Consider the following 25,124-nt stretch of genomic DNA (forward strand, 5'->3'; position numbering starts at 1 on the left):
TTGATTACCTGTGTGAAGAGAGAAGATGAATGTTAATTCCATGCCATGTATAACTGCCGTTTTGCTGGATGCTTATCTTCTGTGATGCTTTGCTTATGGGATGCTTGCGTGCTGTACCCCACACTGCGTGCTTCCCCTTAGCAACTACTACATATATAGGCCACACTACAGGGTCAGGAGAGAGGGATTGTGGGAGATGGTTGGGTATAATTTGGCAGCTGGGGCCAGCACACCAGGGGATGGTTAGATGATCAAAGGCACTAGACCAAGATGTGGCAAAATGCTATAGCACCTTCCACCTGATAAGATCTAGAAAGGCCCCAGTCACAGATCTAAAGCAGTAAGTATTACATACAGTGCAACAAATGAATTATACCAAAGCTTTAGCAAGCACATTTAAATATGCAGCAAAATGGTCAAGCAGCAGAAGTATGGAGTTGTACCATTTGGATATATTACAGCAGAGAAATAGAGGCAGCAGAGGTGGGAAGTTGTATCATTCAGGCTGCTTGCTGGCAGTGAATGGAGTAAATACATGCAGGGTGGCTCAGTTGATTACCATTTGGATATATTACAGCAGAGAAATAGAGGCAGCAGAGGTGGGAAGTTGTATCATTCAGGCTGCTTGCTGGCAGTGAATGGAGTAAATACATGCAGGGTGGCTCAGTTGATTACCATTTGGATATATTACAGCAGAGAAATAGAGGCAGCAGAGGTGGGAAGTTGTATCATTCAGGCTGCTTGCTGGCAGTGAATGGAGTAAATACATGCAGGGTGGCTCAGTTGATTACCTGTGTGAAGAGAGAAGATGAATGTTAATTCCATGCCATGTATAACTGCCGTTTTGCTGGATGCTTATCTTCTGTGATGCTTTGCTTATGGGATGCTTGCGTGCTGTACCCCACACTGCGTGCTTCCCCTTAGCAACTACTACATATATAGGCCACACTACAGGGTCAGGAGAGAGGGATTGTGGGAGATGGTTGGGTATAATTTGGCAGCTGGGGCCAGCACACCAGGGGATGGTTAGATGATCAAAGGCACTAGACCAAGATGTGGCAAAATGCTATAGCACCTTCCACCTGATAAGATCTAGAAAGGCCCCAGTCACAGATCTAAAGCAGTAAGTATTACATACAGTGCAACAAATGAATTATACCAAAGCTTTAGCAAGCACATTTAAATATGCAGCAAAATGGTCAAGCAGCAGAAGTATGGAGTTGTACCATTTGGATATATTACAGCAGAGAAATAGAGGCAGCAGAGGTGGGAAGTTGTATCATTCAGGCTGCTTGCTGGCAGTGAATGGAGTAAATACATGCAGGGTGGCTCAGTTGATTACCTGTGTGAAGAGAGAAGATGAATGTTAATTCCATGCCATGTATAACTGCCGTTTTGCTGGATGCTTATCTTCTGTGATGCTTTGCTTATGGGATGCTTGCGTGCTGTACCCCACACTGCGTGCTTCCCCTTAGCAACTACTACATATATAGGCCACACTACAGGGTCAGGAGAGAGGGATTGTGGGAGATGGTTGGGTATAATTTGGCAGCTGGGGCCAGCACACCAGGGGATGGTTAGATGATCAAAGGCACTAGACCAAGATGTGGCAAAATGCTATAGCACCTTCCACCTGATAAGATCTAGAAAGGCCCCAGTCACAGATCTAAAGCAGTAAGTATTACATACAGTGCAACAAATGAATTATACCAAATCTTTAGCAAGCACATTTAAATATGCAGCAAAATGGTCAAGCAGCAGAAGTATGGAGTTGTACCATTTGGATATATTACAGCAGAGAAATAGAGGCAGCAGAGGTGGGAAGTTGTATCATTCAGGCTGCTTGCTGGCAGTGAATGGAGTAAATACATGCAGGGTGGCTCAGTTGATTACCATTTGGATATATTACAGCAGAGAAATAGAGGCAGCAGAGGTGGGAAGTTGTATCATTCAGGCTGCTTGCTGGCAGTGAATGGAGTAAATACATGCAGGGTGGCTCAGTTGATTACCATTTGGATATATTACAGCAGAGAAATAGAGGCAGCAGAGGTGGGAAGTTGTATCATTCAGGCTGCTTGCTGGCAGTGAATGGAGTAAATACATGCAGGGTGGCTCAGTTGATTACCTGTGTGAAGAGAGAAGATGAATGTTAATTCCATGCCATGTATAACTGCCGTTTTGCTGGATGCTTATCTTCTGTGATGCTTTGCTTATGGGATGCTTGCGTGCTGTACCCCACACTGCGTGCTTCCCCTTAGCAACTACTACATATATAGGCCACACTACAGGGTCAGGAGAGAGGGATTGTGGGAGATGGTTGGGTATAATTTGGCAGCTGGGGCCAGCACACCAGGGGATGGTTAGATGATCAAAGGCACTAGACCAAGATGTGGCAAAATGCTATAGCACCTTCCACCTGATAAGATCTAGAAAGGCCCCAGTCACAGATCTAAAGCAGTAAGTATTACATACAGTGCAACAAATGAATTATACCAAAGCTTTAGCAAGCACATTTAAATATGCAGCAAAATGGTCAAGCAGCAGAAGTATGGAGTTGTACCATTTGGATATATTACAGCAGAGAAATAGAGGCAGCAGAGGTGTGAAGTTGTATCATTCAGGCTGCTTGCTGGCAGTGAATGGAGTAAATACATGCAGGGTGGCTCAGTTGATTACCATTTGGATATATTACAGCAGAGAAATAGAGGCAGCAGAGGTGGGAAGTTGTATCATTCAGGCTGCTTGCTGGCAGTGAATGGAGTAAATACATGCAGGGTGGCTCAGTTGATTACCATTTGGATATATTACAGCAGAGAAATAGAGGCAGCAGAGGTGGGAAGTTGTATCATTCAGGCTGCTTGCTGGCAGTGAATGGAGTAAATACATGCAGGGTGGCTCAGTTGATTACCATTTGGATATATTACAGCAGAGAAATAGAGGCAGCAGAGGTGGGAAGTTGTATCATTCAGGCTGCTTGCTGGCAGTGAATGGAGTAAATACATGCAGGGTGGCTCAGTTGATTACCATTTGGATATATTACAGCAGAGAAATAGAGGCAGCAGAGGTGGGAAGTTGTATCATTCAGGCTGCTTGCTGGCAGTGAATGGAGTAAATACATGCAGGGTGGCTCAGTTGATTACCTGTGTGAAGAGAGAAGATGAATGTTAATTCCATGCCATGTATAACTGCCGTTTTGCTGGATGCTTATCTTCTGTGATGCTTTGCTTATGGGATGCTTGCGTGCTGTACCCCACACTGCGTGCTTCCCCTTAGCAACTACTACATATATAGGCCACACTACAGGGTCAGGAGAGAGGGATTGTGGGAGATGGTTGGGTATAATTTGGCAGCTGGGGCCAGCACACCAGGGGATGGTTAGATGATCAAAGGCACTAGACCAAGATGTGGCAAAATGCTATAGCACCTTCCACCTGATAAGATCTAGAAAGGCCCCAGTCACAGATCTAAAGCAGTAAGTATTACATACAGTGCAACAAATGAATTATACCAAAGCTTTAGCAAGCACATTTAAATATGCAGCAAAATGGTCAAGCAGCAGAAGTATGGAGTTGTACCATTTGGATATAATACAGCAGAGAAATAGAGGCAGCAGAGGTGGGAAGTTGTATCATTCAGGCTGCTTGCTGGCAGTGAATGGAGTAAATACATGCAGGGTGGCTCAGTTGATTACCATTTGGATATATTACAGCAGAGAAATAGAGGCAGCAGAGGTGGGAAGTTGTATCATTCAGGCTGCTTGCTGGCAGTGAATGGAGTAAATACATGCAGGGTGGCTCAGTTGATTACCATTTGGATATATTACAGCAGAGAAATAGAGGCAGCAGAGGTGGGAAGTTGTATCATTCAGGCTGCTTGCTGGCAGTGAATGGAGTAAATACATGCAGGGTGGCTCAGTTGATTACCATTTGGATATATTACAGCAGAGAAATAGAGGCAGCAGAGGTGGGAAGTTGTATCATTCAGGCTGCTTGCTGGCAGTGAATGGAGTAAATACATGCAGGGTGGCTCAGTTGATTACCATTTGGATATATTACAGCAGAGAAATAGAGGCAGCAGAGGTGGGAAGTTGTATCATTCAGGCTGCTTGCTGGCAGTGAATGGAGTAAATACATGCAGGGTGGCTCAGTTGATTACCATTTGGATATATTACAGCAGAGAAATAGAGGCAGCAGAGGTGGGAAGTTGTATCATTCAGGCTGCTTGCTGGCAGTGAATGGAGTAAATACATGCAGGGTGGCTCAGTTGATTACCATTTGGATATATTACAGCAGAGAAATAGAGGCAGCAGAGGTGGGAAGTTGTATCATTCAGGCTGCTTGCTGGCAGTGAATGGAGTAAATACATGCAGGGTGGCTCAGTTGATTACCATTTGGATATATTACAGCAGAGAAATAGAGGCAGCAGAGGTGGGAAGTTGTATCATTCAGGCTGCTTGCTGGCAGTGAATGGAGTAAATACATGCAGGGTGGCTCAGTTGATTACCTGTGTGAAGAGAGAAGATGAATGTTAATTCCATGCCATGTATAACTGCCGTTTTGCTGGATGCTTATCTTCTGTGATGCTTTGCTTATGGGATGCTTGCGTGCTGTACCCCACACTGCGTGCTTCCCCTTAGCAACTACTACATATATAGGCCACACTACAGGGTCAGGAGAGAGGGATTGTGGGAGATGGTTGGGTATAATTTGGCAGCTGGGGCCAGCACACCAGGGGATGGTTAGATGATCAAAGGCACTAGACCAAGATGTGGCAAAATGCTATAGCACCTTCCACCTGATAAGATCTAGAAAGGCCCCAGTCACAGATCTAAAGCAGTAAGTATTACATACAGTGCAACAAATGAATTATACCAAAGCTTTAGCAAGCACATTTAAATATGCAGCAAAATGGTCAAGCAGCAGAAGTATGGAGTTGTACCATTTGGATATATTACAGCAGAGAAATAGAGGCAGCAGAGGTGGGAAGTTGTATCATTCAGGCTGCTTGCTGGCAGTGAATGGAGTAAATACATGCAGGGTGGCTCAGTTGATTACCATTTGGATATATTACAGCAGAGAAATAGAGGCAGCAGAGGTGGGAAGTTGTATCATTCAGGCTGCTTGCTGGCAGTGAATGGAGTAAATACATGCAGGGTGGCTCAGTTGATTACCATTTGGATATATTACAGCAGAGAAATAGAGGCAGCAGAGGTGGGAAGTTGTATCATTCAGGCTGCTTGCTGGCAGTGAATGGAGTAAATACATGCAGGGTGGCTCAGTTGATTACCTGTGTGAAGAGAGAAGATGAATGTTAATTCCATGCCATGTATAACTGCCGTTTTGCTGGATGCTTATCTTCTGTGATGCTTTGCTTATGGGATGCTTGCGTGCTGTACCCCACACTGCGTGCTTCCCCTTAGCAACTACTACATATATAGGCCACACTACAGGGTCAGGAGAGAGGGATTGTGGGAGATGGTTGGGTATAATTTGGCAGCTGGGGCCAGCACACCAGGGGATGGTTAGATGATCAAAGGCACTAGACCAAGATGTGGCAAAATGCTATAGCACCTTCCACCTGATAAGATCTAGAAAGGCCCCAGTCACAGATCTAAAGCAGTAAGTATTACATACAGTGCAACAAATGAATTATACCAAAGCTTTAGCAAGCACATTTAAATATGCAGCAAAATGGTCAAGCAGCAGAAGTATGGAGTTGTACCATTTGGATATATTACAGCAGAGAAATAGAGGCAGCAGAGGTGGGAAGTTGTATCATTCAGGCTGCTTGCTGGCAGTGAATGGAGTAAATACATGCAGGGTGGCTCAGTTGATTACCTGTGTGAAGAGAGAAGATGAATGTTAATTCCATGCCATGTATAACTGCCGTTTTGCTGGATGCTTATCTTCTGTGATGCTTTGCTTATGGGATGCTTGCGTGCTGTACCCCACACTGCGTGCTTCCCCTTAGCAACTACTACATATATAGGCCACACTACAGGGTCAGGAGAGAGGGATTGTGGGAGATGGTTGGGTATAATTTGGCAGCTGGGGCCAGCACACCAGGGGATGGTTAGATGATCAAAGGCACTAGACCAAGATGTGGCAAAATGCTATAGCACCTTCCACCTGATAAGATCTAGAAAGGCCCCAGTCACAGATCTAAAGCAGTAAGTATTACATACAGTGCAACAAATGAATTATACCAAAGCTTTAGCAAGCACATTTAAATATGCAGCAAAATGGTCAAGCAGCAGAAGTATGGAGTTGTACCATTTGGATATATTACAGCAGAGAAATAGAGGCAGCAGAGGTGGGAAGTTGTATCATTCAGGCTGCTTGCTGGCAGTGAATGGAGTAAATACATGCAGGGTGGCTCAGTTGATTACCATTTGGATATATTACAGCAGAGAAATAGAGGCAGCAGAGGTGGGAAGTTGTATCATTCAGGCTGCTTGCTGGCAGTGAATGGAGTAAATACATGCAGGGTGGCTCAGTTGATTACCATTTGGATATATTACAGCAGAGAAATAGAGGCAGCAGAGGTGGGAAGTTGTATCATTCAGGCTGCTTGCTGGCAGTGAATGGAGTAAATACATGCAGGGTGGCTCAGTTGATTACCTGTGTGAAGAGAGAAGATGAATGTTAATTCCATGCCATGTATAACTGCCGTTTTGCTGGATGCTTATCTTCTGTGATGCTTTGCTTATGGGATGCTTGCGTGCTGTACCCCACACTGCGTGCTTCCCCTTAGCAACTACTACATATATAGGCCACACTACAGGGTCAGGAGAGAGGGATTGTGGGAGATGGTTGGGTATAATTTGGCAGCTGGGGCCAGCACACCAGGGGATGGTTAGATGATCAAAGGCACTAGACCAAGATGTGGCAAAATGCTATAGCACCTTCCACCTGATAAGATCTAGAAAGGCCCCAGTCACAGATCTAAAGCAGTAAGTATTACATACAGTGCAACAAATGAATTATACCAAAGCTTTAGCAAGCACATTTAAATATGCAGCAAAATGGTCAAGCAGCAGAAGTATGGAGTTGTACCATTTGGATATATTACAGCAGAGAAATAGAGGCAGCAGAGGTGGGAAGTTGTATCATTCAGGCTGCTTGCTGGCAGTGAATGGAGTAAATACATGCAGGGTGGCTCAGTTGATTACCATTTGGATATATTACAGCAGAGAAATAGAGGCAGCAGAGGTGGGAAGTTGTATCATTCAGGCTGCTTGCTGGCAGTGAATGGAGTAAATACATGCAGGGTGGCTCAGTTGATTACCATTTGGATATATTGCAGCAGAGAAATAGAGGCAGCAGAGGTGGGAAGTTGTATCATTCAGGCTGCTTGCTGGCAGTGAATGGAGTAAATACATGCAGGGTGGCTCAGTTGATTACCTGTGTGAAGAGAGAAGATGAATGTTAATTCCATGCCATGTACAAATACAGATATCATCGGGAGTTGGCCTTCTTAAGACCGGTCCTTGTCACCAGATCGTATTTTGTTGTTGTATTGTATTGTTTTTCTATTCCACAGGAGTTGGCGCTTTGACTATTGTAAATGCATTATACTAATGTTTTTCTTTTCTTTTAATAGCACCTGGAGCAGCACCTTACAACCTGTTCCTGGAGCTGTCCTTCATCATGCAGGCTATGTCCTGCTTTCATGCAGGCTATGCAGCAGAGTCAGTACGTGCAGCAGTCAGTGGTGGCATTTCCAACTGTGCCACCACTGACTCGCTTCACCGCACTACTGAGTTCTGCAGCATACCGCTGCACTGCCACCTGCATTCCAAGCCATGCCGGACACCACTACACCACCCCAAGACCGAGTGCAGCTGGACACTCCCCGCCACCACCATGGCAAGCACTGCTCCTGCCTGGACCACCACCGCCACCACTCCTGCTTGGACCACCACTCCTGCCTGGACTACCACCGCCACCACTCCTGCCTGGACCACCACCACCACCTCCACCACTGAACAGCAGCAGCTGGGGGACCAACATTCATTATTTGACACCACGGACCCTGGCATGACCTCTAGCACCACTACCCGCATGCCGCAGCAGCTATAGAATCCTGCCAGGAGGTCCCCCAGCTCCAGGAGGTCCACCAGCACCAGGCACTCCAGGCAGGACACACCAGCGACGGGCCACAGAAGACATAAAAGTGCATACAAAAAGAGAAAGACTCTTACACTCCCTACCCCCTCACCTCACACTGTGTCTAACCCACCCCATGCCTCCAGTTCCATCTCTGAGCTCCCTTCCCCCACTACTTTCGTTGCCCCTTCCCCTAGAACCCCTTCCTCGCCTTTAAGCTATTTCTCGTCCCTCCACACCCCCAAGTTGCCACCATTTTCCCCCAAACGTCGCTCCCAGTAAATTTTTTGTATTTTTTTAATGTCATTTTGTAAATGTCATTGTTTTCCCCTAATAGTTTGGTTATTGTGTCTTTCGCTGCCTACACACACTACGCCGTACACTTTGTGTTTTTGCCACCACATAGCTCCAGTACTGACACGTTTCTTGTGTCAGTCCTGGAGGTATGTGTTGTCAAAAACACAAATATATGACTTGCATTTTCAACACCAGTCTCTCCAGTCTGCTAATATTGGTCAGATTGAATATAGGATGGTGGTTAGTGCAAGGCATATCTATTCTCACCTTGCCAGGTATCATAAAGAGTGAATTGATGATGGTGTGTTTTGACCATCATCATTTCACTCTTTGGGACACAAGGCCAGGGGATTCTAGATATACCTTGTAATTAACCACATCATCTATTCAGTCTGTGTCGAATAGACTGAAGAGATGATGGAGAAAATACACATCATATCTACAATATCCTGGCCTGGTATCATAATTATTTAGCACACCTGGCCTGGTGAGTATACCTATGAGTTGTCATTTGCAGCGTCGCTTCAGTCTGGATTATGCATTGCATGCACATTGGAGAGATGCTGGAGGTTAACTCATATGTGTATTCACCTGCCCAGGTGTCATAAAATTCTAAAGTCATGATGCGGTTTTTTGGGCATCCTCATTTCAGCATGACACCAGGCCAGGGGATTGTAGAAGTTGTATAAACCTTTATCATCTCTCCAGTCTGAGCGCATACTGAAGCGACAGTGGAGATACTACAACTAATATTTATACTCACATGGTCAGGTGTCATACAGAGTGAAGGATGCTAGTGCATCCCAAAATCACTATTTATAACATCAGGCCAGGTAATATAGATATTAGTTGTATTATCTCCACAGATGCTGCAATCTGCCTTATTGAACACAGACTGGAGAGATGATGAAGGTCATACAACTTTTATATCTAGACTCACCTGGTCAGGAGTCCTAGTAAAGTCAGGATGCCCAAAAAACAGCATCCTGAATTCACTGGACACCTGGGGAGGTGATTATTGTTTTGGAGTGTATAACGACAGAGTGCACTCGGTACAGGTATCAAAACAGGTTTTTTATTAACATACACACAAGAAAACAATTTTAAACCATTTCATCTTGCCATGCAACACGTCCTACATCAGAGATAAAGTATGCCGCAAATTGGTCCCTCATTTGGCCAACTTCAACTGATGACCTGAGAGGGTGCTGAGTGAAATCAGGCAATGGGTTGGCAGCTGGTTCATCTAGTTCAAAGTTAGAGCGCTCTTTAGCCATAACAAAATTGTGAAGAACCACACACGCTGTCACCACCTTATCCACTGTTTCCATTTTAAGATTAATGGCTGTGCCAAGAATGCGTCATCTGGACACAAGAATCCCAAAGGCACACTCTACAGCTCTTCGTGCCCTTGTGAGTCTGTAATTGAATATTTTTCTCGTGTGGTCCAAGTCCCGGCTGAAGTAGGGTTTCAGCAGGTTTTGGCACATTTGAAAGGCCTCATCCCCAACCATTACAAATGGCAGTGGCGGACCTTCAGTGTGGGGAAGAGGCTGTGGCAGGGGGAAATTAAAATGGTTGCCATACAACCTATGGCCCATGTCCGAGTTTTTAAAAGGCTGGGAGTCATTGCCCCGGCCAAATGCCCCAATGTCCACTGCAACAGACAGGCAGTCTGCATCCACATTGGTCATGAGGACTGTAGAAAAGTACTTTTTATAGTTATAGTACTCCGATCCACTTCTTGTGGGTTTGGTTATCCTGATGTTTCCCATCCACCGCTCCCAAACAGTTGGCGACATTGCAGACTGTCAAGAATTGTTCAGCTATTTCCATCCACTTTTCCGCAGTGGGCAGGGGCATAAATTCTGGACAGAGAACGTCCCACAAAGCCCGGCAGTGTCCGCAACTATTCCCAACAAGGTGGAGATTCCAAGCTGGTACTGGAAGTGGAGTGATAATAGGGTCTCTCCAGTAGCCAGGAATCTGCCAAACAGAGAAAGAAAAAAATTAATATTTATGTCTAGGGTTTTGCAAAACACTGAAATGAAAAAAAATAGTAGTACATGGCATAACAATAATTCTCCAGACTTTTGTTTACTACATGGCAGAACATATTTCTGCCAGCTTTGGATTAGTACATCGCAGAACAAAAACAATTTTGCAGGCATTGGTTTTTAAATATTACGTACCGTATTGTGACCAGGAGCCGTTCCTCAGGAGGAATCGCATGACGGAGCTGTGTGTTCTGTCTCCGGGTGGCTCCTTGAACATGACCAAGCAAATCCATGAAGCTTTCTTGGGACATCTGGGTATAGTTAATAAATTTTGCTGGGTTTGCCTGGAGCTCGCTGTAGAGGGTGTGGTACGCTCTACGACTCTCCTGAACTTCAATAATCGGATGTATCCAAAAACTCCGCCGCTGACATCTTCGCTGTCTCTTTCTTGCTGGCAAGCAATTGAAAAGGCCTGAGACAGTGCGATCTCCAGATCCAAGTTGAAGCGAAAACACTTCCAACGCAGATCTATGGTGACAAATGAAACAGCAGCAAGAATTCAGCTGTAACAGGGTCTATATAAAGAATTCCCATGTCCACTGGAGTCCCATTGGTGGAGTCTGTTTCAAGGATTTTCCTCCTGGGAAATGTGACACCTAGAGAACGCATGCGCATAAAAATTGCAAACGTATGCAAAAACACATGAAAACGCATGCAAACGCTGCGTTTTTTTGTTGTCATTTGTACGATGATGCGTATAAAAAAAGCTGCGTTTGCATGCGTTTCTACTTGCGCACGATGCGCAGCGCACAAAGACGCAAATGTGAAACTAGCCCTACCTATTCAAAAGAGGTCTGACCACTGGGACCTGCTCTGAATGGGGATATTTTTTATGCTTGTTAGAATGGATCACCAGTGCGCATGCTCAACCACCAGCTCATTCAGCCCCGTAGAAAATGTATTGAGCCGTTTGATCGTCCGACTTCTAAAAAGGTTAAAAGTGCCATTCCTGAGATAAAAATACCCCAATCTCCCGATCGGTGTGGGACATTCATCAATCAGTAATTTTTCACCTATCCTGTTAGATGATGACTTTCCTTCACTGGACAATCCCTTCATTTCGGCATTGATTAGAAAGACTCTCTAGACTATTGAAAGAGCATGTGTACAGATGGAGAGAAGGACAATTATTCTGATATCATTTGACAGCCTTCGGCTCACTCTCGAGCCATAGCGACTTGATGGATGAACGCTCTTTACAAAGATCGATCTTGCCTACCAGAGGGCCTGTATTTTCCACTAGGCACCAAGGGTCCGGTGCTTGGGACAGCGGGCTGAGAGGGCGGTGCCAAGATGAGGTGCAAAAACAGTTTTTCTCTGAGACCTTTCCCGACATTAAAATACATCCATTGTCTTTGAGAGGAAGGGCGTTTAGGGGCTATTACAGTAGCCTGGGGGCTAGAGGGGCTATTACAGTAGCCTGGGGGCTAGAGGGGCTATTACAGTAGCCTGGGGGCTAGAGGGGCTATTACAGTAGCCTGGGGGCTAGAGGGGATATTACAGTAGCCTGGGGGCTAGAGGGGATATTACAGTAGCCTGGGGGCTAGAGGGGCTATTACAGTAGCCTGGGGGCTAGAGGGGCTATTACAGTAGCCTGGGGGCTAGAGGGGCTACTACTATAGACTTGTGGTTAGGGGGACTATTATTATAGACTGTGAGTTAGGTGGGCTACTGGTGGTTAGGGGGGCCATTTCTGTAGACTGAGGACCTCAGTACTGAGAGTAGGGCAGCATGGGGGGTTGAGTATGGATAGGAGGGTAGAGTAAGGATTTAAATACTGAAAGAGGGCAGTGGGGGATTCAGTGTGATCAGAAGTGCCATATAGGTGCGCTTGGGGCGTGGCCATGGAGGTGACTAGTTGTGAAATGGGTTTGGTGGGGGTGTGGCCTAAATTTGCCGAGGTGCGCTGCGTGCAGCAGCCTTTCTCCCACTTTCTCTTCTTCAAAAGTTGGGAGGTATTCCTATTAGTGATGGGTAAAATGCGATTTTTTGGTGAGCCGGCTCTTTTGGATCGGCACACCAAAAAGAGCCGGCTCTTTTGGCTCCGAAAACGGCTCTTCATTTCGTATTACCTTTGGCTTTAAATTTGAAGCCAAATTCTGGTATGTGTTAACCCATGATTGTATACCTTTTAGTAAAAATCTACACATGTGCCAATTTATGACATAAAACAGAATAGTTTCCAGAATAACCAGATTTTATATTTGCTGTAAAAACTTTAGCAAACACAAAATGAACATGCAAAATAGCAACAAGATCCTAATTATCAGTGCCACATTTTAAAGCTACCTTCACACTTCGCAAGTTCGCTGTGGGCTGTCTGCTGCAAACAGTCTGCAGCAAAACTGCAGTGTCACATGTCGCATCTGCATCCAGGCGGATTTAGATAAGGAATTTGTGCCGTTGTGGGTCGGGCGGTGACAGCACGGAGCTGTGCGATCGGTCCCCGGAGGCCAATCACGGAGTTCTGTGCGCATGTCATGCGTGCACACAGAACTGCCTGTTGCATCTCCGGCCCCGCCCCCTGAGGCAGGGGCATAAGAGAAAATGCAGCGCTGGAGCCGGGAAAGGTAAGAATTGAGCCTACCCCTTTAAACCTGATAATTTCCAAAATAACATTTTGTGTATTCTGTTTAGTATGAAAACATTAACAAATATAAAATGTGCAAAAATATAACAAATGCTCAAAACAGCAGCAGAAAACCATTTTTAAAAGTGCAACATGTTAACTGTGTGTGTGTGTTAACTTAAAAACAATCACAAGAAGGCAAGGAATGCTTGTCACAGATTGGAGGGGGGCGGGGCTGTGAGTCAGTGCTATGTGCGGCAGCAGGAGGCGCATGCACTCTTTCTCAGTCTCCTGGATAAGATCAGAGTGACTACTGCCGGGAGGGGCGGGGCAAGAGGGGACTGACTGTGGAACGTGAACTGGCAAAGAGCCGTTTAAATTTCAATTGGCTCCCTGCCAGGAGCCGGCTCATATGATTCACTCCGGGAGCTACCCATCACATGACGGTATAATACGCAGCCTCCAGAGCCGGGGTCTGAATCAGTCAGGAAAGCTCCTAAGGCTGTGTGCACACGCTGCGGATTTTGCTGCGGTTCCGCAGCGGTTTTGGCCGCTGCGGACCCGCAGCAGTTTCTGCTGCGGTGTACAGTACAATGATTCCCTATGGGAATCAAAAACCGCAGTGCAGACGGTGCGGAATTTTCCGCGCGGATTATCTGCGGTTTTCAATCCGCAGAAAGAATTGACATGTCAATTCTTTCTGCGGATTCTCCTGCGGTTTGCCATCTCCTCCATTGAGGAGATGAAAAACCGCAGGGCAAAACCGCAGAGCAATCCGCAGGTAAAACCGCAGGTCTTTTGACCTGCGGTTTCACCTGCGGATTGTACAAAATCCGCGCGGATGAATCCGCACCTTTTCCGCAGCGTGTGCACACACAGCCTAATAGAGACGTGACCAGACGTTTACTACAGGGAAGGTGGTGGCCACTAGTAGTCATACTAAACCTAAAATGCTCTGTGCAGCCCCCTGCCGAGGCTTTGTGGAACTACAAGCGACATCATGTGACTCGCCGTCTCCTCAGCCCCTTCAAGCGCGTACACTATAAGCCCGATCACATGACTGTCGATGTCATCACACAGCGTCGGCGCTGCTATGGCCTGGTGACAAGCTGCGGAAGTGTTTGCGTTCCACGCCTCGGTTGGAAGGCTCTTTTGAGTTCATGGTTATGGCGGGAGAAGTGTCTGGCTGTGGAGTGATGAGGCCGGCGGTACTTGTGCTGTTATTAATGGTCCCGACACTGTGTGCTCCGGCAGCAGGTAACGAGGAGCCCGCCCGGTCCTGTACACACTGCAGGCGACAGGACATTGCCGCTCAGTGCCTGGTGCAGGGAACAGGACACCTCCCGGAAAATGGCTGCCCCCCGTGTGCCCTGACAGGCGGCGCAGGACCCCCCCCCGTGTGCCGTGACAGGCGGCGCAGGCCTCCCCCCCGTGTGCCGTGACAGGCGGCGCAGGCCTCCCCCCCGTGTGCCGTGACAGGCGGCGCAGGCCCCCCCCCCCCGTGTGCCGTGACAGGCGGCGCAGGCCCCCCCCCCCCTGTGCCGTGACAGGCGGCGCAGGCCCCCCCCCCCGTGTGCCGTGACAGGCGGCGCAGGCCCCCCCCCCCCCGTGTGCCGTGACAGGCGGCGCAGGCCCCCCCCCCCGTGTGCCGTGACAGGCGGCGCAGGCCTCCCCCCCCGTGTGCCGTGACAGGCGGCGCAGGCCTCCCCCCCCGTGTGCCGTGACAGGCGGCGCAGGCCTCCCCCCCGTGTGCCGTGACAGGCGGCGCAGGCCTCCCCCCCGTGTGCCGTGACAGGCGGCGCAGGCCTCCCCCCCGTGTGCCGTGACAGGCGGCGCAGGCCTCCCCCCCGTGTGCCGTGACAGGCGGCGCAGGCCTCCCCCCCGTGTGCCGTGACAGGCGGCGCAGGCCTCCCCCCCGTGTGCCGTGACAGGCGGCGCAGGCCTCCCCCCCGTGTGCCGTGACAGGCGGCGCAGGCCTCCCCCCCGTGTGCCGTGACAGGCGGCGCAGGCCTCCCCCCCGTGTGCCGTGACAGGCGGCGCAGGCCTCCCCCCCGTGTGCCGTGACAGGCGGCGCAGGCCTCCCCCCCGTGTGCCGTGACAGGCGGCGCAGGCCTCCCCCCCGTGTGCCGTGACAGGCGGCGCAGGCCTCCCCCCCGTGTGCCGTGACAGGCGGCGCAGGCCTCCCCCCCGTGTGCCGTGACAGGCGGCGCAGGCCTCCCCCCGTGTGCCGTGACAGGCGGCGCAGGCCTCCCCCCGTGTGCCGTGACAGGCGGCGCAGGCCTCCCCCCCGTGTGCCGTGACAGGCGGCGCAGGCCTCCCCCCCGTGTGCCGTGACAGGCGGCGCAGGCCTCCCCCCCGTGTGCCGTGACAGGCGGCGCAGGCCTCCCCCCCGTGTGCCGTGACAGGCGGCGCAGGCCTCCCCCCCGTGTGCCGTGACAGGCGGCGCAGGCCTCCCCCCCGTGTGCCGTGACAGGCGGCGCAGGCCTCCCCCCCGTGTGCCGTGACAGGCGGCGCAGGCCTCCCCCCCGTGTGCCGTGACAGGCGGCGCAGGCCTCCCCCCCGTGTGCCGTGACAGGCGGCGCAGGCCTCCCCCCGTGTGCCGTGACAGGCGGCGCAGGCCTCCCCCCCGTGTGCCGTGACAGGCGGCGCAGGCCTCCCCCCCGTGTGCCGTGACAGGCGGCGCAGGCCTCCCCCCCGTGTGCCGTGACAGGCGGCGCAGGCCTCCCCCCCGTGTGCCGTGACAGGCGGCGCAGGCCTCCCCCCCGTGTGCCGTGACAGGCGGCGCAGGCCTCCCCCCCGTGTGCCGTGACAGGCGGCGCAGGCCTCCCCCCACCGTGTGCCGTGACAGGCGCCCCCCCACCGTGTGCCGTGACAGGCGCCCCCCCACCGTGTGCCGTGACAGGCGCCCCCCCACCGTGTGCCGTGACAGGCGCCCCCCCACCGTGTGCCGTGACAGGCGCCCCCCCACCGTGTGCCGTGACAGGCGCCCCCCCACCGTGTGCCGTGACAGGCGCCCCCCCACCGTGTGCCGTGACAGGCGCCCCCCCACCGTGTGCCGTGACAGGCGCCCCCCCACCGTGTGCCGTGACAGGCGCCCCCCCACCGTGTGCCGTGACAGGCGCCCCCCCACCGTGTGCCGTGACAGGCGCCCCCCCACCGTGTGCCGTGACAGGCGCCCCCCCCACCGTGTGCCGTGACAGGCGCCCCCCCACCGTGTGCCGTGACAGGCGCCCCCCCACCGTGTGCCGTGTGCAGCCGCCCCCCCCCCCCCCCCCCCCGTGTGCCGTGTGCAGCCTGTGGGCTATTAGGCCTGTTTCGTACCTCCGTCATCAGCGGTCAGTTAAAATCTGAAATCCGCGAAAGGTTCCAAACAACTGATCCGTCTCCTTTTCATGACGTATGGATGACAGCGGACCACGTTGCAGTCCGGATCTGTGGAGGATGTAAAGCGTCGTGATTTAAAGGGACCGCGGGCTGGAAGCTCGCCGCGATCTCGCGGCATTGCCCATCGCCGCGATATCTCATGGCCGGCCGTGATCTCGCGGCGATCCTCTTGGCCGCGATCTTGCGGCGATCCTCATGGCCGCGATCTCCCGGCCATTTTGAGGATGTGATTGGAATTGAGGGAGCTCAGGTGAGATCGGGAGAGAGAGAGAATTTTAGCGGCTGCCGGGACGGCATTTCAGGGTTAAAACTGCTCCCGGCTTTCACCTTTCGGGCATGCGTAGTTAAAAATAGCGGACCGTCAATCAAAAAAGAAACGTGCAGTGTACGTCTGGTCCGCCCGGGAGCCGCTAAAATTCTCACGGATCCGTCAAAACACGGACCCAACGGACGACCATCAGTCAAAATCCACCACTAATGCCAATCAATGGCGAATAAACGGATCCGCCCCTTTTTTTGGCAGATCCGGTTTTTTTTTTTATAAAATTGGCAGATTTTGACTGATGACCAAAAACGGAAGTGTGAAACAGGCCTTAGAGACCACTGAGCTGGGTGGTAGTGTTCCTTATTGCTGGGTGTGGGGTGCGTCCCCTGCAGCCCACTAGGGTCCTGGGCTCTGCCTCCAGTCCGCCGGACCACTAAAGTCACTTTTAACTTTATTATATTACACATGAAAAAATTGCATTAATGAAAGTGTCATCAGGTAATTGTGCACACCCCTTATGACATGTGCGCACGGCGGGAAAATTGCCGACTCCGGCGAAAGTCACCACCAGGCCGAAGTGGGATTCCTGGTGTGTCTGTCAGCGCTGCCCCAGGGAGGTCTCGCCTTTGGATTGTCCCCTTCTAGGAGCCTTTACGTTCTTTGTTTTTCCATCGACCAAGATGTATGATGGTGTTTTTTGCGCGTTGAGTTGTAGTTCTGAATTTACATAACTTGCTTTACCGTTTAATGTACTGAAAAATAGGAAACAAAAATCCAAGTGGGCTAAAATGGTGTAAAGATGCAACTCCGCCATAGTCTTTTGGGTTTTGTTTTTACTGGGGACAGTGTGTGCTAAAAATGGTCTGGAAACCTGATTCTCCGGGCAGCACCGCTCCAACAGTACCAAATAAACTTGGTTTGGATTGCCATCTTCCGAGACTAATGTTTTATTTTTCTGCGGTGATCCGATGGTTTTATTGATATTAATTTGGGGGCATGCGACATTTTGATTTATTGCATTCTTTTAGAGAGGTGTGGTGACCTAAAAACGACAAGTGCCAAGTTGGCAGCAAAGGGGGCCTTCTGAAGGCCTCTGACAGCCGTGGTTACTCATCGGTACCCCCATGGTTGACTGGTGGGAGCCGCTGCGCTAAAGAAATAGCAACTGCTCCATTTCAACGCTGTTGTCAGAGTGATTGGAAAATTCTATCTGCAACATGGCCGCTATCTACTGTGGATAGAGCTCTGACCCTGATTCCCCCCCCACATTGTGACCACAGCGCTGTTATACATCTATGTAGTTTTGTGCAGAGTTGGTAAGGGTAAATAAACTTTAGGGTGATTTTCTTTCTAGGTTAGATTATGTTAATATAATTAGGACCTTTTTGTTTTGAGCAGATCTGTGGGGGACCGTGTCCTAAGACCTCTAACTTTGACTGAAAAGACCTCTTGAGGCTGTGTGCCCACGTAAGCGTTTTTTTGGCATTTTTTAAGTATTTTTACCGGCAGAAAAGCTTAAAAATTGCTTAAAAGAAGCATCCCATTCATTTTAATGCATTCCGCACTTTTTGTGCTTTTTGATGTGTTTTTTCCACGTAAAAAAACGCAGCATGCTCATTAATTTTGCGGAAAAGTCCTCGTTTTTAGCTATTTTCTCTGAGACTGGGGACGCAAAAAAAATGCGCGTTTTCTGGGAAGAAGTCCGGTTTTCATGCAGAAATTTTCTGCATACGTGGGCACATAGCCTGAAAGTTTGCAGGTCCTGCCTGAGCTTGTATGCACTGCATTTGTACTGTGTGTGGGCACTCCTGTCTCCTGAGCTTCACAGTTCTTACAGCTGATGGGTGTCAGTGTCAGGACTGGGACCTCCACCAATCTGTGCACAATTTGGGCTCATGCAGATGTCCGTGAAGCCACTGTAGCAGACATGAGGCTGTCGAATTGTGGTTGGGAGACTCTCGGTGAGCCCTGCATTGTTGTCTATGCTTGGACCAAGTTTCACAGATGTCTGCAGTAGAATCTCTCATTAAGATCAACCCTCCGAAGCCATCGATACGGGCATGCAGGTCATAGGAATTTGAATAAAATGATACCTTTTTGTGATCCCGAAATCTGTGGTCTGGGCGCTGATTTGCATGAGAATCTGCCTCCAGAGCTAGTTTTACATGAAAGGTGGTGTTACCATTGTGAGATGTAGAGCAGACTGTCAGCCATTACATGTCTCACACTGGTAACATTCTCTACACAGAGTACCGTAATTCTGCCATATGTGCACTAACCCCAGAGTACCGTAATTCTGCCACATGTGCACTAACCCTTTTGATTTTAGAACTCAATGATTTTTTTTAGGGTATGTAATAATAAGCTGTGTTTTACAGTACCTGCAAAAGCAATGAGATTTTAGAATTCTCAGGCACATGCTTTTTTTTTTTTTGTGAATTTTGAGAACTGCAGCGTTTACATATTCGCAATCGAAAGGAAGTGAGTGGCCAGCCCGTAGCCCCCTGTTCCTCTTGATTACGTATACGTCCAAAGATGGTGACAGTGACACCAGCGCTGATTGGGCGCCAAGCTCACGTGTCATAACAACCTCACAAGAGCCTCGGGAACACGAGTGCTGACATTGCTGGAATGGCGCCGGCACAGGACGCGAGTATGAGTGGTCACAAGGGCAAACATTCAGATCAAGAGGGGGTTGTCTGAGTAGTGGAAAACACCTTTTAAGAACAAATGGTAATTGTGCAGCTTCCCCTCTCAGCATTATCAGTACTGTATATGTAACCGCACACTAAGCTGCTCACCTAGAATATTTTGTTATATAAATTAATTTTTCAAACATTGCGATCATTTATTACTTTGTAAATTGTTTTATATCTTTTTTAAATTTTTTTTTTCAGGGAATCAAGTAAAGGTGATAAAACTCTTGGTAGGAAAGTCTGCCACGTATAATACATCTGAGAATTTCTGCTACAATAAAGCGTCAGAGCCAAAGTGGCATGATGTTTGGACGAAAGTACAGGTAGGAGGCGTCACTGTGCGTATAGCGATGTCTTTATCTGATCAACTTCAATGTGTCCTTGTGGCGCTAAACATCTACTGAATGGCGGTCGTTTAAAGGGAACCTGCCACCAGGTTTGGCCGATACGAGTTACGGCCACCCGCCTTTCAGGGCTGATCTCTGGCTCCTGGATAGCATTGGGGTGGACGCCATCCAGGAGGCAGAGATCTGCACTATCATTGTGAGTTACTTCCTACCTTGGATTACTTGTTTACACCCTCACATGACTATCTGTCCCTGTCACCACACTTCTCCTTTGTGCTGCTATTTGGTGCTTTGACCACTACATATTATACATTTACACCTATTGATTTTGCTGCCATGGTAACACTTTTTGTTACACTGCGATGGCACTTTATTTGCAATATACTATTTTGTACATCTTTGCTTAGTGAATTTTATAAGTGTATATGTTGTTCTTGTGCCGTACACACTATCTTGTCCCTCTTCACCCAGCTTTATTAATATTATCATACCCCTGGGTGTGCGTCCTTTTTGTTCTATTTTACCTCATTCATTATTTTATACTTCATTCATGGTGGTTTGTCCTGTTGTTTTTGGGTTTTTTTTTAGCTGAAGTATTTAACTAATAAATTGATTTGTATATATTTTGGACTGTATAGTCGGCTCTTTTCCTCTTTTCTTTTTGTAAAATTTCCGACTGTCCTCGTATCATCACTTAGGTCCGGCTTCTTGGTTGCAGGGATTTTCATATGATTCTATATTGTTATTTCACTAAGTACTACGTATACCCCCACTACCACTAAGCATTCCTTTGTTACCTCTGTTTTAGCATTCTATAATGCTGTATATAAGCCCTCAACCCGACCTATAAGAGAAGAAAAATAGCTTATTATACTCACTTGCCTGGCGGTCTGGTTCAAGGGGTGTCGCTCTTCTTGGTCCGGCGACTCCCATCTTCTTGCGTCCTTCTGATTGCTTCGTGTGAACGACACGTCCCTGCGTCATCCACACAGTCTGCTCGGCATCGCGCTCCTGCACAGGCGTACTTATCTGCCCTGTTGAGTGCAGATCAAAGTACTGCAGTGTGCAGGCGCTGGGCCTATCTGACCTTTTTGTTTGCACAAAAACTTCAGGGACACGGCATATGACGTAAATGTACTTCATATGGCATGGAGGGGTTAATAACATGAACTTACAGCCATTCTGGCATGGATTTTCTAAGTAAATACACCAAACTCATCGGGTCTAAGAGATCGATTTAATATTGAATACTATGTATGTTGTAAAATCTGGTGACAGGTCCAATTTAATTTGTTTTTTTTTTTTCTTATTCGTTGGTACTGTGAGAACACAATCCTGAAGTGATTAATGTTCTGCTCTAATACATTTATTCTGCAATCTTTACTGACAGCTTCATAATTAGGAATTTATTTTATATAATTTTTTTGTTTTGTGCTTTTCTTTCCTACAGATTCGGGTGAACAGTAGCAGGATGATCCGAGTGACTCAGGTGGATAGTGAAGAGCAGCTGAAGGAGTTGGAAGGCTTTACGGTGTTTGACTTCTTCTCATTCTTCAAGGAGAAATTAAATGATACCTATATAAATGTGGATCTCCAGAGCAACAAGACCTGCATTAAAGTCCATGTGAATGAAGCAGACACACGTTACACTGTCACAATTTCTAAAGGTAGCGTGCAGTTGGAAGTTTTGTATGTGATCTGTTTGCTGCATTTACAGAATATCCCCATTTTGTAACCAATTTTTTACCTGCTTACTTGCCTGAAGTTTAGCACTAGACATTTTAAAGAAGCACTCCCAAGTTTTTAACCCCTTTACGACCTCGTCCACCCTATTGGCGACTTTTGCAATGACTCATACAGGGAATTGAGATCTCCTGTTTTTACATATCGCTTAGAAGGATTCAGATTGTCAATTCTTAAACACATCATGTCAGTCATAGACCTAATGGAAAAGAGAACATGTCAACCAATCCTATACAAGTACATACAGGACAAGGAAGAGATCTCACAGAGTATGAATAAAACCAGTAATTTTATTAATCAATATTTAAAAGATGTTAGATGCCATCCATATACCAAACTAATTACCTGTGGAAAGAGTGCCCCTGGCATCCCATCACCCCGATGCGCGTTTTGCTGCGAGCTTCTTCCGGGGACGCCAGGAGCACTCTTTCCACAGATAATTACTGTGGTATATGGCATCTGCCTTGTTTATTTGTGGATGGGCACAACTTCCCTAGATTAATAGGGGTTTGCGTCAGTTAACTGTTGTCTACATGGTCAGCTCTTGCCTTACCATATTCAGGAGTATTGTACCTTGATCGTGATTCTTATTTCCTTCTGTTCCACAAAACTTTGGCAGCTGTATTTGCTATTTATCTTATTGACCCTGTGGTGTTATTTATTTCTAGTGAGTGGCTTATTTACTAGCAGTTCTTATTAATCAGTGTACATAGCTGTAATAGTATATTTGCAGTACCTATTATAGGTTTTCGCTGGATTTGTACCTATTGGTATATTTCTCCTCGTTGTGCTTTTATTACTATTCTGCCCTCTTCTTTTGACATAGTGCTCAACGTCTCTTGGCATTCCTGCTTTTTTTTCATGTTTTGTCTTTTAAAAGATTAATAAAATTATTGGTTTTATTCATACTCTGTGGGATCTCTTCTTGTCCTGTATGTACTTAAATAGGATTGTTTGTCGTATTATCTATGAAGTGCCCCTTTAATATTTGGACACATGTTGATCTAATGGAAAAGAGAAAAATTAGTTGGGTAGAAAGGAAAAATGAGCAATTGTAAGTACATTATAGAATGCTGTAGATGAGCCCTGAAAGGCAGTGGCCACCTCTTATAGCAGCCAAAACAGGTGACAGGTTCCCTTTTAAACTTGTTCCTTTTATAGGCTTGGTTGTTATTGGCCTTCTCACAATCAGCTGATAACGTTGGCGTACACGATCCCTTCCACCTCTGTGGCTGTGCGTCTGAAGGGAAATGTTTCAAACATTGAAATCAATGCGTTATACATTTAGTGCATGGCAAAATGGACACTCTAGAGCAGGGGTGTGCAATCTTTTTTTGGTCACTTTGCCAGATTGAGACAACCCATTTGGCTTCATTAAAACATCAGATCATAAATATCTAATAGGTGCTGATTCCATTTTTAGTATTAGCATCCAGAAAGGAAGAGACCACAGGTTCAGCTTTGCCCAGTGTGGTTTATGTGAGATGCTGACAGTCACTTTTTTCCCTTCTCCCATAATCAGCTACAAAGTGCACCAGTAATAATTACCCATCCCTAAGGTGCTACCTGACTCTACTCCCTAACATGGACAATACACTGTCAGGCCTGTCTGTGACCAGATCGTGGAGGGCCGCACAGGCACTGAGGGCCGTATGTTGGCACTCTTACTCTATAAGGATTGCTGCTTTTTGTAAGACATCTCTTCGACACATATGGCATCTCCTATTCTCTTACGTAACCTAACGGGATATGGACAGGGCTTGTCTAAGGCATACAGAAAGGTGCTTAATGCGAATTACATCCTTACCTTGCTTTTAGAAAATCATAGGATATTTTAGAGGGGGTTCTCTGTTAGTCAGTTGCTAACAATTATAGACACAGTCCTGGCATGAGGCATTACTTTTAAACAGTATCTGTCAGCAGTTTTTTGCTTTGGAATTTAAGAGCAGCATGATGTAAGGACAGAGACCCTGAGTCCACTGATGTCTCACGTACCTGGGCTGCTTGCTCTAGTTTTGATAAAATCCTTGTTTTCTATGCTGCAGATTTGTCAGTTCTCTGAATGCTCAGCTCTGTATAACCCCGCGCACACCATTGATTGGCAGCTTTCTGTGTTGGGGGGGGGCGGTGTTATACACCAGGAGGACAACATGGCATGTGACACCTAGTCCTTTACTTATAATCTTCTGGTGATACAATCAATGTTTTATTGAAACTGCATCAAGCACCCTAGTAAGTCATAAATCACTGGAATCAGGGTTTCAGCTCCTACATTATACTGCTCTCAGATTACATAACAAAAACCTGGTGACAGATTCCCTTTTAAGTTAGTTATCTGCAATATTTAGGAAGGGAATATAAATCTTAGTAATTTTTGTTGCGTTCTAAGATTCTTATATTGCCCAGAAAGTCAAAGGCCCCAGGCACAGCTGACATAATACAGACTGGGGTAGTACTGCTGCTGTGACCTGATGACTGACACCCTCTGTTGCCCAATAATGATCACAGGCTGTTCACATATGCTGTTGTTCCTTTCACGCATTTCATTGACGTGTTCTTCTTGCTATTTTCAGACTTTGATCCCAAGCTGGTTGCCATCTTCGTTATTGGTCTTTTCTTGTTTTTCTATGGAGACTCGCTCAGTCGGTAGGTTTTCATGATCTTGGATACAATAATGTTGTAATAATGACTATTACGATGGTTAATTGTGATTGGTCCAGGAAGGAATTCAGTGTCGCTGGATTGTAGCAGAGAACCTGTCACTGTTTTCACGCTGTGACATTAGCATATTAGGGTACACATGACCCCTCGAGCTGTATCCCCAAGGCTATGGCCCTAAACTATGCCATACATTAGAACTGCAGCATAGCACCCATAAGTATCCCATGCCAACATGGTATCTGCCCCCTGGGGTACGCAACCTTGTAGGCTCAGATCTTTCATACTCTCCTTTCTAATCTTTTCTGATTTTGCTTTAAATTATTCTTGAAGGGAGCCATCAGCAAACAGAGGATAATGGCAAAAACTTGATGTTTTTTAGCCAATCACTTAACTCTCTTCCTCTTCGCTAATGGATTGTTCTACACGTAATTGTACTTGCATTTGATTTCTTCCAAACATTATTGGGGTAAGCACTGTTTATTCATGGGGTTATACCTTTATGACCCAAAAAAGGCAAATGCATTAAATTCTGCCCTTGTTCTGAGAAAGCTTAAGGTACCTGTATATGGCATCCTAGCCGTGCCTAAGAAAGTCCCGACAGCCCACCTTTCTGCTCTTGATCTCTGCATTTATTTACTAAAGATGAAGCTGGCCATTTATTTCATGTGACTTGTCCCCGTTTGTCCGTACTTCCGCAGGTACAAACAGCAGGATCTCCTATTTCTGTACTGAGACGTGTTCAGTGACTTCTCAAAAGTGGCAATTGATGAGAATGCCTTTACATGGCATATTCACATGAAAACCACCACCTTTAAAATATTGAAACAGACATCGCTGTGTCCGTGGTTTACACAGTGGAAGAATCGGTAGCTAGGGTCCTGTATTTTGCACCTATACTTATCCCAGGGCAAAGGCAAAATTTAATGACTGTTTCCATAGTACGTGGATTGCAGAATTCCCTTCTGATCAAGAGCTGTTTTTTTGGGGGTTTTTTTTG

The 25,124-nt window shown here is 47.4% G+C and overlaps 1 protein-coding gene across 1 annotated transcript in view; it reads left to right on the top strand.

Moving 5' to 3' along the window:
• The first annotated feature begins 14,078 nt into the window (after positions 1 to 14,078).
• Positions 14,079 to 25,124, top strand: part of NEMP1 (nuclear envelope integral membrane protein 1) — an 86,772-nt gene continuing 75,726 nt past the window's right edge. Inside the window, 4 exon segments of the mRNA XM_073576854.1 lie at positions 14,079 to 14,288; positions 19,578 to 19,699; positions 21,174 to 21,390; positions 24,040 to 24,112. Coding sequence (XP_073432955.1) covers positions 14,192 to 14,288; positions 19,578 to 19,699; positions 21,174 to 21,390; positions 24,040 to 24,112 — 509 coding nt within the window. The 5' untranslated portion in view covers positions 14,079 to 14,191.

The sequence above is a fragment of the Dendrobates tinctorius genome, unplaced genomic scaffold, assembly GCF_039654945.1.
Source record: "Dendrobates tinctorius isolate UK_male_01 unplaced genomic scaffold, ASM3965494v1 ptg000051l, whole genome shotgun sequence".
NCBI classification, from domain to species: domain Eukaryota; kingdom Metazoa; phylum Chordata; class Amphibia; order Anura; family Dendrobatidae; genus Dendrobates; species Dendrobates tinctorius.